Source organism: Etheostoma spectabile, chromosome 16 (assembly GCF_008692095.1).
Source record: "Etheostoma spectabile isolate EspeVRDwgs_2016 chromosome 16, UIUC_Espe_1.0, whole genome shotgun sequence".
In the NCBI taxonomy this organism is placed as follows: Eukaryota; Metazoa; Chordata; class Actinopteri; order Perciformes; family Percidae; genus Etheostoma; species Etheostoma spectabile.
This window is the reverse complement of record NC_045748.1, coordinates 23448102-23465578: the sequence shown is the minus strand read 5'-3', so window position 1 is coordinate 23465578 and position 17477 is coordinate 23448102. Positions and strand designations below refer to the sequence as shown.

Genomic DNA, 17477 nt, shown 5'->3' with positions numbered 1-17477 from the left:
GGGGGGGGGGGCTTTAAAGGGTAACTTTTCTTTTTTGTATGTTTATTTCTATGTGTTTTGGGTCTAGGTGACTGAGGGGAACAACAATCTTTGACATTGGTCCATTATTAAGAGAGATTGGTGCAGTCGACAGCGGCCATACGAGCTAACAATGGAAGTCAATGGGGAAGTGGTCCAGCTTGTGTTTACCTCGTTTTGTTGCTGACCGGCTCAGATCAATATTCTAAATGTCTGACAACATTATGGAAAGTATTTCTAAAGAGACAGACCTTTAAAACCTCTTTGAGACCTTTCTGTTTAACCAGAAAGAGCTCTGGAGTCGCTAGCGCTAAACCAAACTCCATTTAAAAAAGCAAGACTTTTAGCGTGTATAGGACCAACATATTTCTACACATGCGCGACTCGCGTCTCGTAGGGACTCACATTGTGTCTTGACAAGCGGTTCACTTCCTCAGGGCGTGGGCATGCCTTCGGCGTGACAGTGGCTGCAGGTTTCATTTTGGGTTGCTTATTAAGCTATATTGTTCAAATGTTGTTGTTTCCTTTTTGATTATTACGTTGGTTGTAAAAAGAATAATACATAGTATCCTTTGGTAGCCTACCCCTGTGTTCTCTCTGTTTTTTGTCGCAGCCTCGGAGCAGGGATGTAACACTATCCAAACATAATTCTCTTGCCTTTAGTAGTAGCTTTTCTCATTGTTGTCAGTTTTAGGCAATGTTTTCAATAAGACCTTTTTCCAAAATATATAATTGCGTAAACTGCACAATTACACAAACATAATGTACAAATCAAATGATTGACCCTTGTGTTGTCCTCCCGGGTCAAAAACGGACAACAAGTTGACTACCACTATAGTTTTACAGTACTTTTTGGAATTCTTGGTCAATAACCCTCATTTATATAGAATTATACCTAATATTTGAGTTGAAAATGTTATGGTTTGGCTTCACCCTCTCCTCCCTCCCTTGTGTTTTCCCAGTTTTTCCCTTCCCTCCCCTGCTGTCTCTGTCAGTCTTGTCTGTCTAGTCCTGTGTGTGTGTGTGCGTGCGCGCGCGTGTGTGTGTGTCCGGTCCTTGCTCATCACCACCTCCAGCTCTCGGCACTTGTGACTCATTAATCATCAACTACTCAGGCAGTTAAATATTCCGGTTCAGCTCCCAATTCCCCGCTACCTCCCCGACCCTTTGGCTTCCCCTGTGCACTTAAATAAATTTGGCCGGTGTTCTCATAACCGTTTTGTGTCCACACCGGAATCCTTTTCCTCAAAAACAAAAGATACATATATAGTTAAGGTGTGTGGCAAGATTTTCCACAACCCTCTGACTAAACTCTGTCTATGAAACAAGGTCCCTGAAAAAGGCCCAGTCAGTCCTGGCCGACCCCAGTCCCCCCCTGAACAGCTGCTTCATCTTGTTGCCGTCTGGCCCCAGATTCAGTCTGAAGCCTAAATGCAGGACAAACAGACACAAAAACTCTTCTGTCCCAGCCGCTATAGGCTTTTTTAATAAGTCAATGTGAGGTGTGGTCTTCCGTGTAGTACGTATTTATGTTGTTTCTAGATGTATGTGTGTTACATGCTGCTGCACAACAAATTGCCCCTCGGGGATAATAAAGACTCTTTGAACTTGAAAGAAATTATGAATTATTTTGACTAATAGTTAAGATCAGAGGAATGAAAGTGATCGGTTGTATTTGCAAAGAGCGTTGCATGGAATCAAATCCATTTTTTGTGGTGAATTTTAAAAAGAAACCCATCTTTCAGATATAGATCTTTTTTAAAGGGGTCAAATTTGACCCGAGGACAACAGGAGGGTGTGTTTTCTATTTAGAAATGATTTCTTGCACCATTGATGATGTAACATACACTAAGTAATGTACACTTGTTGTTGTTTTACTCATGTAGTTTTACATAAATAGATTTCACAAGGGTTGTTTAGTCATAGCCTACTCTTTCTTGAAGACACCCCCCTTGTTCGGGAATTCCTCGCTAAGTCTTGACACCAAACAATCTGTGCCAGGTTGACTCATCAGTGGATGTGATGTCAGCGTGAGTAGAGAAAACACGAAAGTGAAAGGGCAAGAAACAAACAAATTAGCTCATCCATGCCATTTATCCATTAAGCAAAGGTTCCAGCTATACCTGACCCAATAGTTTCAGACATAAAGGGAAATAGCTATCGTGTAAAAGTGAAATAGCAAGCACAGAGTTCTCTAAAGCTGGGTGACAAGTGCAAGTTGGTGGCATCAACAAAACCTGATTTGCAGCTTCAGAGTATTATCACAGTTTCATTCGTTGTATTCAGACATTCATACATGCGCATAAAAATCGTACTGGTCAGTGAAGCAAACGAAATGTTTTAATTAAGGTTGTTGTCTTCGTCGTAGCATTTCTAGGCCAAAGGTAAATTCTCACCAAGTGACATATTCTACCGAGGCACTGCTGAATTTCAGGGGAGAATCCAAGTTTGACCATAAGACCATGTCAAAATGACAAATAATAAAAATTCAAGATGGAGGTTTTTGCAGTTGTATCCAATAGAACTGTATAATAAACACACAGAAGGTCAAAGCAAGAAATACTAAACTGAAAGATTTCTGGGCAATAAAATACATGTTACCAGGCAGCATTGTAATTATTTCCATTGCACACGCCTGGAAAAATTAAAATATACTAAAAGGACTTTGTCACGATGCTACAACCTCTGGAACATCAGTTCTGCCAATCCTTTTTCTTCAGGATACTCTTTGCTTGCAAAGAAAGAAGGTACAATATTAACCCTTGAATAACCCTTGAAGACCATTAAATAGCGTTCCAAAGTACATGAAGGCACACATACAGCGTGCATGTAGCTGAAGCCTAGTTGATGTTGTTTTTTTAAGATTTTCTTTACAACGGCACATTATAAGCAATATTTTTTAAAGCGAGGAGCTCCCTACCCTCTTTATATTGCATCACACCGGGCATGTTTGGATCAGTATTTGGAAAAACCCCTGCTCTGACAGAAAAATATGCCAGCTATGGAATTCCATTTGTTTCAAATGTACCGTATGAGCACACAATGACACATTGCGAAAACTTTGAGCAAACAAAAATAGATTCTGTGCTCATAAAAAAATAAATATGATTGCAGGTTTTCTGTTGTCCACAAAAACTCACAATATTAATTTGACTCATTTTCCCTTGTGTTGTCTTCTTGTCAACCATGGTCAATTAGAGTATCACTTTTTCCAACATTTTTGGCACTTTTTCCAATGTTTTGGGTGCTTATTTTTGACGTTTTTTGGTGTTTTTTCCCCCAAAGGTTTTTGATGTTTTTAATGTCTCATTTCAACGGCCCATTTTTTGTGACAAAGAGAAATAAAAAATTAACTGGAAACGGGTCAATTTGACCCAAGGACAACATGAGGGTTAAATTGCTTGCTTGCTTGCTCTATCAGCATCCCAACTACCGTATACGCTTTCATAATTTTAGCCAAGCGGAAAATTGGAGTCTTAATTTAGGTCTTTGTCAGATTTCATTTAGGATAACTGGTCACTGGAGAAGAACAGGAACCAAATTCTTAAAGTTGGAAACGAAACGCATTTGTAATTTGTCTTGTTTATTTAGCTGTTTTACAAAAGGAACTATTTGTTATATGTCTGCTGCAGCAAAGAAAACACACCAATTCATTTTGGAAATAGAAAATCATTTTTTGTATGTTCAAATGAAACTTGTCTTGTCTCAATGTCCTAATAATTTCTCTAAAAAATTTCTCTGTGCTCATAATGCCATAGATGTATTTTGAGCATGTGGAAAAATAAAAGGAGTGGAACCATGGAACACATGTAGGTAAACTTGTTTCATAATGTGTGCATGTGTGTGGACTCGTCGACTTTAGAGTTGTTTAGACATGCTCATTGAGAGTTGGTGGGGGCGGTTCAGTCTCTACCACTCATCCAGGGCCTACTTAGTGTGGTCCTGTACCCAGCGACAGAGCCTGAGGCAGTAAGTCTGTGGGCTGACGGTGGAGAAGGATCGGCCTGGATGCCTCAGCCTCTTCCACAAATGCTCCAGCCTCTTCTTAAAACTGTAAACTGTAAAAATGTCAATGATGCCGATGAAGTAGCGCTGCTCGGGCCCATCGATGACATGCAGAGGATTCTTGAAATTGGGCAGCAATCGTCGGTTTTGGGCCTGGAAGTCTGGCAACGCAGCTGCGTCACTGCCTGGCCTTGGATGCTCTGTGTAAATTTGAGGTGTGCCACCACTTGATGCAACTTCTACTTTTGATTGCTTGAAACTGCAGCTCTCTGTATTACACAACAGTAAGGTGGAGTCATCTTCTGGGACTGACCCAGGCACAGCAGCTGTGCCTGTGTGGACAGGGCTGGAGCCTGCATTCACGGATCTAAAATGAGAGTCACATGGAGGAGAATGAGTATGAGTTACAACAGTTTCTGGATGTAGCCACTATTGGCGTTTTTCCAACACTTGCTCGACTCGACCGCGGTGCCCCGTCCTCCTGCAGATTGAGTAACGCCTCATGCGTAAGGTGAGCGTGGCTGGTCGTCCTAGCAGGAAACTGCCGCGACCTAACGCGTCACACACACGCACACAGATTGTTGAAAGTGTGTTTTGATTCTGGGGCTGTTTACCACAGCCAGAAGGCAATTTTAGTTTCAAAAGAAGCTGACACTGCGGGTTTGTTCAGGACACCCCCCCCCCCCCCCCCCCCCCCCCCCCCCCCGTCTGTGGCTAGCAATGATGAATGGTGATGATTCTCTCCGACCAATCGGTAGTCTGCAGGTTTTCACGTCACCTTTTGGTATCGCTGAGGTGGTACTAAAAAAACTACCTGTTAGCAGGACTTGTTTTTGTAATGGAAAACCAAAAAAGGCAAGGCAAGTCGAGGAGGTACCTTGCAGTGGAAAAACGCCATATGTGTTGTAAAATGTCCTGCTCTATCTAGACAGCATTACATCGTCTATTCATCTATTGTGCAATAATAATACTAAGGGTCTGGCAAACCAAGACTTTTTTTTTAAGAGATAGAGCGAGTTAGGGCTAAATGATTAACATATTGATGATCAACATAGCTATTTATAACTTATGAAACCCTGTCAAGAAATGTCGAGACCCTGACTTTTTGGTTCTCATAATTAGAGTGGCGAAGGAGAGACTCTGGTGGCGTTCGTCGTGGTGTAAGGGCTGATGGGCCACGAGGAGACTGTAGTCCAACACGTTGAGCCTCCGGAGGAAGTGTGTGTCGATCTCCACCTGCCGCAAGAGCCAGGGACGCTGCTGGTCTGCACACATACACACACCACATTACATGACAACCCAAACAGGGCTCTACAGAAATACACAGCTAACGTGTACATGTGGATATTACCACTAGCATTTCCACACACCATTGGCATTGTTTTTTAGTTTTTTTTTTAGTTAGATTGACTTAGACATGGTTCATTTGGGTTCGGCAACCTTTTCAATATAAAGTGCCATTTCAAAATGTTCTTGTTAATCAGTGTTCCATACCTAGAGCTGCATAGATGAATCGATAAGTCAACTATTAAATGAATCGTCCACTATTTCAATAATTAATGAATTGCTTTTAGTCATTTTATTTACAAAATAAAAGGAACACATTATTTGATTCCAGCTTCTATCTGAGTTGTGGACAAAAGAAGGCAGCAGTGTTATTTTTTTTTTTTCTGGCTGCATTCTCTAAAGCAGTGATTCCCAAATTGGGGGTCGGGACCCACAGGGGGGTCGCGAGCCAGAGAGGGGGGGGTCGCAAGTTGATTTCCAGAAATAAAATAAATATTTAAAAAATGATTTGAAATAGCAAATGTTAGCCGTGATTTTAACACAAGATAAAACTAATGGCAAAATTTAAAATAAAACCAAGCAAATAAATAAAAAGGGAACAGCTCTTTTGATTTTCTTTGACCACTCTGACCCCTGAGGTCATTGCAACATTAATTTTGTGTTGTCAGTATGCTCGTGTTTGGATACGTCTATAGTGCGTTGCGCAAAATGTTTATACACGTTTATGGTGGGGGGGTCGCAAGTCACTTGTTACTTTGGGGGTCGTGGGCTGAAAGTTTTGGGAACCCCTGCTCTAAAGAACTAGCCAATCCTAGAAGGCAGGTATTTGCTGAATACGGATAGGGAAAACGTTTTAAAAATACCACTGTGAACGGCTGTGAAAGAAGTCATTTGGCATGTAGATGGGATCATTTCCTAAAATCTTTCTTGCAAACTAATGCTAGTGCGCCACTGGTTGAGCTAGCACAAGGTTGCTAAACCCTGAGATAGAAGAATGCATTTTGGCACAGTGTTAGAAACCATATGCTGGTTGGCCTGAAGGGGGTGCAACTCTGCTACCTGTGTTATTACACTGCTTCACCTGATTCCCAGCACACATACACATCCCATTCTGTTTCCTTACCCAGAGTGATGGACTGGCCTTCAAAGTTGAGGTCTTTGAGAACCACGATGATCTGGCTTCCCTCTGGCGCAGGCTCCGTCCAACGGCTCACCTCACAGCCCTTAATGTCGTACCTGGCAATACAAAACACACATCAGACCACACAGTGAGGCCGCACAGTCTGTTTCTGTGTGTTAACACAAAGTAGCAATAATACTTTGTGATTTGGGGGGCAAGCGAATCAAGCTTACCTGGCATTGATTCGATCATCAGGATAAAACACGCTTTGCATAACAATGAAGTATTTCTGCAAAGGACAAGTGAAAAAAGCAAAAGAGCTATATAATGCCTTGTTATATCCATTAATTATAACTAGAACAGTTATAAAATTTGATCTGTACCTTCCGCCTGTGTGGGATTTTGATCCTGTGAACACCTTGAAAAATAATGAGAAATCACTCAGTCCTATGCAACATGTTATTTGGCATATTGTCATATTATTAAGTTGTTATGGCGAGCATGTTGGCGGACACTTAGACACAGTCACATTAGCATTCATTTCACAATTGTTTCCAGCCATTCAATGAATGTTAAGTCCAAAATGTTATTGGTCTCTTGGTCTCTGGCTCTTTAGCTGCCAAATGCTGCTGAAGGGAATCGGGTGACAGTTCTCCGGCAGTTAGTCACTACAAGCAATTCTTTTCCCATTACACATAATCCCCCCCTTCCCCACTGTCCCCATGTTTTAAAGTGGCCATGTGTAACTTTCAGTTTGTGTTGATTCTTGCAGCTGCTTTGGATAAAAATGGAAGTGTTTTTACCCCACCTGCTGTCGTAAAGGTCTTTTCATCCCAGTGCTTTATTACCCAATGAGTTAGAATACAGGGAGGTTGTATAGTTGTGATGAATATTTTGCTCTGACAGAACATTTACAATAAGAGAATATATTTCAGATGCATCGTTGCATTTCAAGTGTTGCGTATGGTAAATTAGCCAACTTTGGATGTATCTTATCTCTAAACTGGGCATCACTGTCACTGCGTCACAAGCCGAAGCATTAAGAGATTGTTGTAGCAACCAACGCAGTAATAACTTAGATTAATATAATGCATTCATGAATGCTTAACACAAGTGACTTTACAGAGGGACAAGAGGAAAGAAAATAGTTGGCCAATGCAAACACAAAGTAAAAGGGATTAAACGTCCGCATGAGTGGATGGAGGATGTAAGTTATTTTGGTTTTTAGTATTTTGGTTTTGAATTACAAGCCCGCCTGAGTGTGAGTCACGTTATCACCAGTGGAAAAAAGGTCTTCTGCATGACAGTATCAAGACAATACTTTTGGGTTTTACTTTCACTCCAATATTATTATCAACACAATAAAGACACCTGGACTCGGTTGAGACCAAAAGCCATAATGGGCAAGACCAGTGGCCGAGACCCAGACAAGTCCAAATACTAGCGAGTCCGAGACAAGTCCGAGACAATAGAAAAACGGTCTTGAGTCCGGACTCGAGTCCAAGACCGGACTCGAGTACTACAGCCCTGCAAAAAACTAAATAAAAATAGGGTTCTTTTCACTGTTAGTCTTGTTTGTTACAATACCATAGTATTAAAAATGACTGAGTGCTTCAGAAACATTAAAAAGTTATATATAGTCACTTTAACAGTGTTGAAAATGAATGCTTTGTCTATCCACTCAGTGCAATCAGTGTAGTAAAGTCTGAAAATACAGCAGTTAAAGAGGGGGTTAAGCAGGCTTCTGGGGAGAAATAGTTGACCATTTCAAAGCCAGTCTATCTGCTTTCCCACATGCTCCCCATGAAAGCTTTTAGGTGTACACTGCTAAAAATTCCAGGCTGCTCATGAAGCTTTCCCTGATTACAGAAGTGTTACACAGAGGAATAAGTTTCGTCGCTCTCTCCCTGTCCTGGACCCAGCACTGACAGCATGGGGCTACCGACTGAGGATGCTCTGAGCAGCGGAGCAAGGTGAGAATGCCAGTGAGGTTCTGAGGATGGACTCTGTCAGCACAGAGCAGTCGGTGTCCAATGATGGCAGCCTCTAGAGGGCAGCCTCCCGACACACTCACTGATGTGTATGGGTCAAGAATGGAGATAAAAGTATTAATGAGAGGAGAATCAGAGCCTTAAATCAGGAGGTTTCACAGTTCACAGAGTTTACACTCCTGGGCTTGCTGTAAATGCCTGGGTGCCATTGTGACACACAGAGGGGTCGCTCCTGACTGAGGGCCTTTCCTGTTAAACATCAGGACCGTTAGTGCTCAACTGGGGGGTCCTCTTCGCCCAGGGCAACAAGATGGCGTGCTCGGCAGGAGGATGAGCAGAGGAGTTATGGTGGTCGCTTTCTGGACTGATCAGGCAGCAGTCTGACTACATCATACTGTATATGAGTGGTGTAGTGGAAACCACAGAGGTCACTATGCTGGTGGAGTCAGGGGCCTCTGTGTCGCTCATCAGTGCTGTTTTATGTACAGTAACAAAGGAATATATTGACTCTCTGGCTGTCAATAAACAAAGGTTGGATGCGTTGGGCACCATCTCTGTGACCTTTAGCCTTGGTCCAGTGTCATGGCAACACGTGTTCCATGTTCAGAATCCACTCAGACTACTTGGTTTGGATTTTCTTTCCAAAAATCCATACGCTGGGGACTGGGGAAGAGGTATATAAGAGATATACACGGTGGGGTTTGAACGTTTGGGCACCCCAGGTAAAAATTTGTATTGATATGCAAAAAGAAGCCAAAAATAGATGGAAAAATCTCCAAAAGGCATCAAATGACAGATTAGACATTCGTATAATATGCCACAAAAAGTTAGATTTTATTTCCATCATCTACACTTTCAAAATAACAGAAAACAAAACAATGGCGTCGGCAAAAGTTTGGGCACCCTGCAGAATTACTACCTTGTACACCCCCCCCCCCTTGGTAAGTATCACAACTTGGAAACGCTTCTTTAAGAGTCTTTTCAATTCAGATTTTCAATTATGTTGAGATCAGAAGATTGTGAAGGCCATGGCAAAACCTTCAGTTTACGCCTCTTGATGTTATCCACCGTGGATTTTGAGGTGTGTTTAGGATCATTATCCATTTGTAGAAGCCATCCTTTCTTCAACTTCAGCTTTTTCACAGATGGCATCAAGTTAGCGTCCAAAATTTCCTAAAATTTTATTGAATCCATTTTTCCTTCTACTCGTGAAATGTTCCCTGTGCCACTGGCTGCAATAAAACCCCAAAGCATGATTGATTCCCCCCCCCCCCAATGCTTAACAGTTGGACAGAGGTTCTTTTCATTAAATTCTGCGCCCTTTCTTCTCCAAACGTGCCTTTGCTCATTGCGGCCAAAAAGTTCTATTTTAACCTCATCGGTCCACAGAACTTGTTCCCACAATGCATCAGGCTTGTCTATATGTTCATTTGCAAACTTCAAATGCTGATTTTTGAGGTGAGGACGTAGAAGAGGTTTTCTTCTGATGACTCTTCCATGAAGACCATATCTGTACAAGTATCTCTTTATAGTGGAATGGTGTAGCCCAACTCCAGTGTCTCCGGGTCTTTCTGATGGATCGTGCAGTCTAACGTGGGTCTGGACTTGCTTTTCTCCCAATCCTGCGAGCTGTTCTGTCTGATATTTTTCTTGGTCTTCCAGATCTTTCTTTAACTTCCACTGTTCCTGATGACGGCCATTTCTTAAATACAATCCGAACAGAGGATATTGGCATCTGAAAACCCTTTGCTATCTTCTTCTAGCCTTCTCCGGCTTTGTGAGCGTCAACTATTTTCAGTTTCAGTTTTCTAGACAACTGCTTAGAAGAAGCCATGGTGCTTGTTTTCTTTTATTTTGAAAGTGTAAATGATGGAAATAAAATCTAACTTTTTGTGACATATTATACGAATGTCTAATCTGTCATTTGATGCCTTTTGGAGATTTATCCATCTTTTCTTGCCTTCTTTATGCACATTAATACAAATTATTACCTGGGGTGCCCAAACTTTCGAACCCCACTGTAACAGTTGTGGGACATCAGTGTGCCCCTGTTGAAAAGAAAGAAGATAACGTAGGGTGACTGTATTCCAGACACTACAGATAATTCACGATATTCCGGACACTTGACCTTATTTCCGCAAATTCTATAAATAATTACTTTATTTTATGGGCAAAATATACATATATTTCATTCTTGTCTCATGGGGGAGGGGGGACTTGACTGACATACTATATTGAAAACCCTTAAAACCCACATTACATTCCATTTAGATATCTTGGCCAAATACAATTTGTCATTGTGTGGAAGTGTGTGATGTGTGTACCTAGGAACTTGACCAGCAACGAATGGGGGTATTTCCTCAGATGTTCCATGTAGATCTTCAAGTTGGACAGAAGAAATTTGATTTCCCTTTTGTTCTGGGTCTTCAAAAAGAAGCGCTTATCATTCCTAGAAGTTCAAAAGCACAGAGTAAGAAGATCTCTATTTCATCAATAATAAAGCAAACCACACTCTGACCATTTTAATGAAAAGACGGTTTGATTCTAGGTTTTGGCAAATTTGTAAGACAAAAGGCTGGAGGTAGTCATTACATTTGTCATTTAGCTTTGAGCTGCAACAGCAGCTTTCTTAAATTGTTGAACCTGAGTACACCTGTGTAATGTGTAAGGTTTAGGGCTAAGGTTACAGTTGGGGTTAGGTTTAGAAGTATGGTTAGAGAAACATTTAGGGCTAATATAATTTCAATCTAAAACAAATTATCAAATGAGGAATGATCATGTGTGAGAGTGAATTGGTGGGTTGGGGTTAGGGTAAGTAGTTAGTGTGTGTGTGTGTGAGGGCTCACGTCAGGAAGAAGTCGGCCTTGCTCTTGGAGTTGCTAATGAACTGGAGGTAGCAGTTTTCGGAGCAGAGAGCCTGCTGATATTCCTGCTCTGTCATTCCCAAAGTGCCACGCAGTCTGGAAAACACCGGGCCTGCAAACGTCTCCATTGTAAAATCCTACACACACAGAAAAACAAACACACACATCCAACTAAATATGCAAGTGGAAGCATTCAACGCAGTAACTTAATTTGAGTCCTATTGAAACAACCACCAACCTTATGAATCTGAGTGACCTTTAATCTGAAGTCATCATCTGGCAGCTCATTCTAGAGAGGGAGAAAGAGGAAAGATGTCACTGAGGACAAGAAGGGCTAATATTCATTATGTATTCATATTCATTCATGTCAGATTAGGGCAGTTGTTCCCAGGGACGGAGTGACAATCTGGGTTCGGAAAAAGTACAGAACGGCCGACCGACCGACGGCCAACGGCACAAATAAAGTCTTATAAAGCGATGTTAACAACCGACAATACGAGCACTTTACGTGTAAAAAAAAAAAACAGAAGAAGAAGAGTAGGCCTACTGCAAGGCGAATCAAATCGCTGGGTTTACCCTACCCAGTCTATAGGACTACATCATTAGACGTGACTATGGCTAGTAGAAATTGGTGGATGGGAAAAATGTATAGAAAAGAGGGCCAAGTCCCTAGGGACAAAAAGCTTACAGAGGGACATGATGAGGGACAGACAGCTGAGTTAATTTCACATCAGCAAGAGGTCCTGGTAAGCACCAGGAGCAGGCTGCCTTTATCCCTATCTTAGCGAATTGCACGGTCATAGCATGGGCGTGCATCGTGATTATGAAAAGTATAATGCCATTTGCTGCTGTCAAACTAATAATTTCTACAAAAAGGGTCATTCAAAACATTAAAACGCGTTAGAAATAAATCGCGGGTTGACTGCGATTTCAACCTTGGTCGTAGTGAGGTCAGTTTTGCTGCTAGGATGTAGACTTTGGTATTGAATTAAATGGTAAAACTTCAGGAATGCACAGGTACTCTAAACATGCCAAGTAACAGGGAAGGGGGCAAAATTATTCACCAAATTTAATTGAGAGTTTTACCAAAAAGTCCGTCCATTAGAGTGCAATTCATCCTTGTCTTCCATATTTGGGTTTATTATTGATGAACTGGCAAAGACCTCGTGGTGGTTTTGGAGGTTTCACAGGGCCTAGTCATTTCATTAAGAATCACTTAACCCTTGTGTTGTCTTCCCGTTAACCGTGAACTTGTCCCTTTTTGTGCTTTTCCAATTTTTTTGTCACTTTTTCCAGCTTTCGGCACTTTAAAAAAACCCTGAGCTGGTTTAATAACACTTATTCTTGGAATGCATGGTCAACGATCCTCATTTATATCAAATTATACATATGTTTTTAGTTAAAAAAAGGCAGAAATTATGAATTATTTTGACTAATAGTTAAGATCTGAGGATGTTGAGTGGATCACAGATGTGTAAATGTAAAAGTTTAGTCCGGATACTGGTTTGAAACCATGAACAAAAAAAAAAAAAGAATTGAAATGCTATAAGATTAAATAAAACACCCAAAAATTCAATTAAAGTAATAAGTAATTTTACCTGAAGAATGTTGTATGGAATCATCCATGTTATTTTCGGACAATTTGGTTGAAAGAAATCCAAATTTCTGATATAAAACGGGTCAATTTGACCCGGGGACAACACAAGGGTTAAGGAGCAGAAAACACCTGCATCAATATTCCTGTTAATGGACACAGAGAAAGACATCCTCATGTCCCTTGACAAAGACCTCATAATCGACAGAGTTGCTGAGAATAGTACCCTTCTCAAGAAACATTTTTACATCCCCAACATTAAATTTGCTTACATTATATTTGAATAATTATAAGTTATAGTATATAGTTACTAACACTCAGTGTAGTGTTGGTGTAGGCCTACAAAATATCTAATGTTCCCATCCCATGTTAAGGTACAGCAAGTTGCCTACTTTATCTCTGAAAGTGTTATCAGTAATACTATGTACTGTTTAATAATTACAAGTTTGTATAATTTTGGGTAAGTTTGTGTAGCCAGTGAAATTTCATTATTTGTATTTCATTTTCAATGCATATAAAATGGCATTTTTTGCACAATTATCGGCATTGGTTTGGAGATGTTACTTGCAGTGAGTACCTTGTCCGATACAGTATTGTGGCATAGTATCAGGACATCCTGGCTAGTGTCTGTCGGGCCCGGCTAGAGGCGAATGGCCGGATGATGGGCCCATTTGGGAGAAAGTCCAGGGCTGTTTTTTTAGCCCCAGTCCGTCCCTGTTGCAGAGACAACACAACAGCCAGGGCAGTTATGCATCAGCCTGCTGAGTCAGCAGTGTGTTTGACTGGGATTAGGGTTAAGCAGCGGCAGCACACGGCCGTGTGTCGAACCGCTCCGGGACTGTTCATTCAGCAGCAGCAGGACATTGCATACCACTGTTTCTGTTAAGGCCTTGTTCAGAAGGGGATTCCCTTTCAGCTGTGGCCTTTTCACATGAAGGAGGACAGCATCCAAATACCAGTTGGAGCTCTTTAAAATGTATTTTAGATATTAGTGGCTGGATGTCACGAAACCTTTTAATTCAATTCAATTCAATTTTATTTATAGTATCAATTCATAACAAGAGTTATATCGAGACACTTTACAGATAGAGTAGGTCTAGACCACACTCCAGAATTTACAAAGACCCAACAGGTCTAGTAGTTTCCTCCAGAGCAAGACACAGTGCGACAGTGGGGAGGAAAAACCGCCCTTTGGGACAGACCCAGGCTCTTGGTAGGCGGTGTCTGACGACGGGTGGGGTATGTCAGATCTGCTTCTCATAATCTGGGCTAAACACCAACGTTTCATTTCTCCCTCATTTATGTCTTTTCCACCAAGGCTAACCAGGTTCTGGTTCTGGTTCTGTTGCAAGTTCGGTGCTGGTTCTACTCGCCAGTTATCTAAGAACCAGCTGGATTTTCCAGAGTAGGGCTACGTCACAACGTGACTGCAAGTACCTCCGTTGTCATAGCAACGCGTCATGACAATCAACAATAATGGAGGACTACACACCGATACTTTTACTCCTAGCTTTACAAATTCCCACTGGAAATCAAAGACGGGCCTCGACAGCTCATCGTGACCGCTATGGACAGAGGATGCGTTCAAGAAGAAAAGGAATTATCTCGCATGATTTAACGTTTATTATAATCTTTTGCTAGCTTGCCATGGCAACATCAGTAGCAAGTCAAGCAAAACACCGTTGGGGTGAACAGACGTCCCGGTTTGACTTGGCCCTAGAAACCAAGGGGTAAGGGGTAGGGGTGAAAACATCCCTCTATTAAATGGGACACCGCTTGGTTACATCACCATACAGAATTGATCACAAACTTCCAAGATGCTGTCTCTGTCTGTCGACTGTGTGGATTTGGACAACAGTGACATATGAGTTTATATATTTATATATTTTATAGTTATTTATATTCACTTTGGTGGTGCAGAGGCAAATTAACCAGGACAGAAGTCTTTCGATAAGGGCTGATCTGAGAACAGCTGAGATATCTTTAAACATAAACTTAAAACCAAACCAATTAAGCCTGGCATTTTATTTTAATTTTACTGCATTCATGTTTTATTTATTTGTTTATTCCCTCATTTCTGTTGTGGTTGTTATTGTCTCTTGCCCATATTTAGTTTGTCATATTTACAGCTTATCAGTCATCTGTAAAGCACACTTATTTTGTTCTAACCTGTTAAACAATGATATACACATTAGGTTTTTTTAATTATGATTTTCACACGGCAATATGAATTGCAAATTATTTTTAACCATGTGTCTAGCTAATTTAAATAGCGACGTTACTGTTTTGCGAGTTTTATTTTTTCATCCTGGGTATGTGAGACTAATGAAGGCAAAGATGAACTAGTCAATATCACGATGTTAACCTGTTTTTTTGTGCTTTCTATGATATTATTTTTTATTTTCATTGGAGTAGGCTACGAGCTATTAGACGTATTTTTTGGCGTATTCAATTTGGATTCCTTTACTTTGAAACTTGCACACACACACACACACACACACACATTTACATGATCCTAACCCTACCTACACTTCCATTTGAATACTAAGTTCAGATACTATAGATAGATTTGACATTTTAATGTGCATAATGCATAGATGATTAAAATGGTGCCCCCGCTGACCAGTACTTACTGCAGGTGGATTGTCGATGGTGTTTTGGGTGGCTGCTGCCAATCCCTCCTTCATCATGCAGGTCAGTCCGTAGAACTCGTGCTGCTGATCGATCTCAAACAAGCCCAGAAGCATCCACTGCTGCCTCAAACCCCCCCACCTCCTCCTCTTCACCGAGCGCTGACGGTGTCCTGCAGCTGCTGACATCTCCATCTGGGGTGCAGAAAAATACATAAATCCTAAAGCTTGTGACGGCTGTACATTCCCCTGGGAGAGGTTTCCAAAGCTCAAGCACTAAGAAATCAAAGAGTAAGCAGAGGCCAGAGAGGCCAATGAAAACCACAAAAAGACAGCTGACTGTCAGTTGAGTCTTTAACAGGGTAACTATGAAAACCACAGAGGCATATTAGCCTCATGGGGGTCCTTCAACTACCACATCTCTTCATTAAAACACATTTTAAATGTTCAACTACGTTGACATTTGTTACAATAAATCATGGGTCTCAAACTCGCGGCCCGGGGGCCAATTGCGGCCCGCGGGATGATATTTTGTGGCCCCCTACTTGACATCAAAGTTAAGTGTAAGTGCGGCCCGCGCGTTCTGAAACTTTTTGTCATTGCGCATGTCACTTATGGGCTACCGTAGTAGTCTCCTGACAGCGGCGTAACCGTTGTCAAGCTAGCTAAGTACCCTTTGTGGCAAATGCCTGAGGTTTGACAATGTGATGTCTGTTGTTGTGAAATGCACCAACCATATCAGATCTAGGGGTTTAAAGCACCGGCAGTTCCGCGCCCTTTTTTGAGGAAATTGAGGGTTTTTTTGGAATACTTGATGCGGCCCAGCCAAACCCAGACTCTACTTCCAGCGGCCCCCAAGTAAGTTGAGTTTGAGACCCCTGCAATAAATGAAGAAACAAACATCAAAAGTACAATATCTTTCTTGGATTTTGGATCTCATTCTTGTTTTTGGTTTTTCCGCTTGTGAAGCGCTCCGATGGACGCAGCGCGGCGTGGTGGTGGTTGACTTTGGCTGAAAAATGTCCCTTTCGCAAATTTGTCAGCACCCGCCAACTCAAAATATGATTAACCCCTTGTGAGGATGGAGGTTGCCGCCGCTAAAGTCCATTAATTCCTGACAGTGGACACCTCAAAGGGAATTAACCTGCTTATACCATGGTCATTTCCCAAATAACATTTTTTAACCCTTGCGTTGTCTTCCCGTCAAAATTCAAAATCAACACTTTTGTCGCCGCTTTTTATCGATGTTTTAACTTTTTCTTACTTTTTTGTCCCATTTTTCAACACTTTTGACGCTTTTTTCAATGTTTTTCACTTTTTTGACGTTTTTAACACAACGTAACACTAACTTATGAACTTTAGTTTTACAGTTATTTTTGGAATTTATGGTCAATAAACCTCATTTATAGGAAATTATACCTGATGTTTGAGTTAGAAAAGCAGAAATTAAGAATTATTGAGACTAAAATTAAAGGAATGGATGTTGATGGATAATCACAGACTGGAATATGTCAACTTTTACTCAATACTATTTCAAAATGGGGTCGTTAAAAAGGACACTGAATTAGGAAAATGGGTCAATTTAACCCGAGGACAACATGAGGGTTAAGGACTATTCATTGCGCTTTACAACCAAAATCTAAAGTTTTTGTAAACAATAACACCGTTTCCCTGGTCACACCTGAGGATGTGACTAATACCTGGAACAATCGTTCCTATCCAATAAGGTTCTTCTGCAATGCAAGCGTTGTTCAGTAAATAGGACAGACCTTAGATATACGACTTTCCACGCTTAGCACAGGGAGATATTCATAGTCCCCTCAGCTCATAGAGCATGTTGGCTCAGACGGCTAACGTTATGAGCCAGAAAGCTAACGTCATGCTGGCCAGATTCAATGTCGATGTCTTTTAGCCATGCCCGTGTCCCCAAACGATCCACCTTGTAGACCAGTGGTTCCCAAACTTTTT

General features: G+C 41.3%; 1 protein-coding gene across 3 annotated transcripts in view; it reads right to left on the bottom strand.

The window, feature by feature from the left end:
- Nucleotides 1-2342: 2342 nt before the first annotated feature.
- The window catches only part of pip5kl1 (phosphatidylinositol-4-phosphate 5-kinase-like 1), a 31487-nt gene continuing 16352 nt past the window's right edge, over nt 2343-17477 (bottom strand). For 2 of the 3 annotated variants that reach the window (XM_032539248.1, XM_032539247.1), the window contains exons 2-10: nt 15513-15704; nt 11524-11574; nt 11268-11422; nt 10746-10870; nt 6814-6848; nt 6664-6719; nt 6434-6546; nt 5126-5288; nt 2343-4390 (exon numbers count right to left, since the gene is read on the bottom strand). In XM_032539248.1, coding sequence (XP_032395139.1) covers nt 3946-4390; nt 5126-5288; nt 6434-6546; nt 6664-6719; nt 6814-6848; nt 10746-10870; nt 11268-11422; nt 11524-11574; nt 15513-15704 — 1335 coding nt within the window. In that variant the 3' untranslated portion in view covers nt 2343-3945. Of the gene's footprint in view, nt 4391-5125; nt 5289-6433; nt 6547-6663; nt 6720-6813; nt 6849-10745; nt 10871-11267; nt 11423-11523; nt 11575-15512; nt 15726-17477 lie in introns of those variants that run through there. The other variant, XM_032539246.1, reaches the window with a different exon arrangement.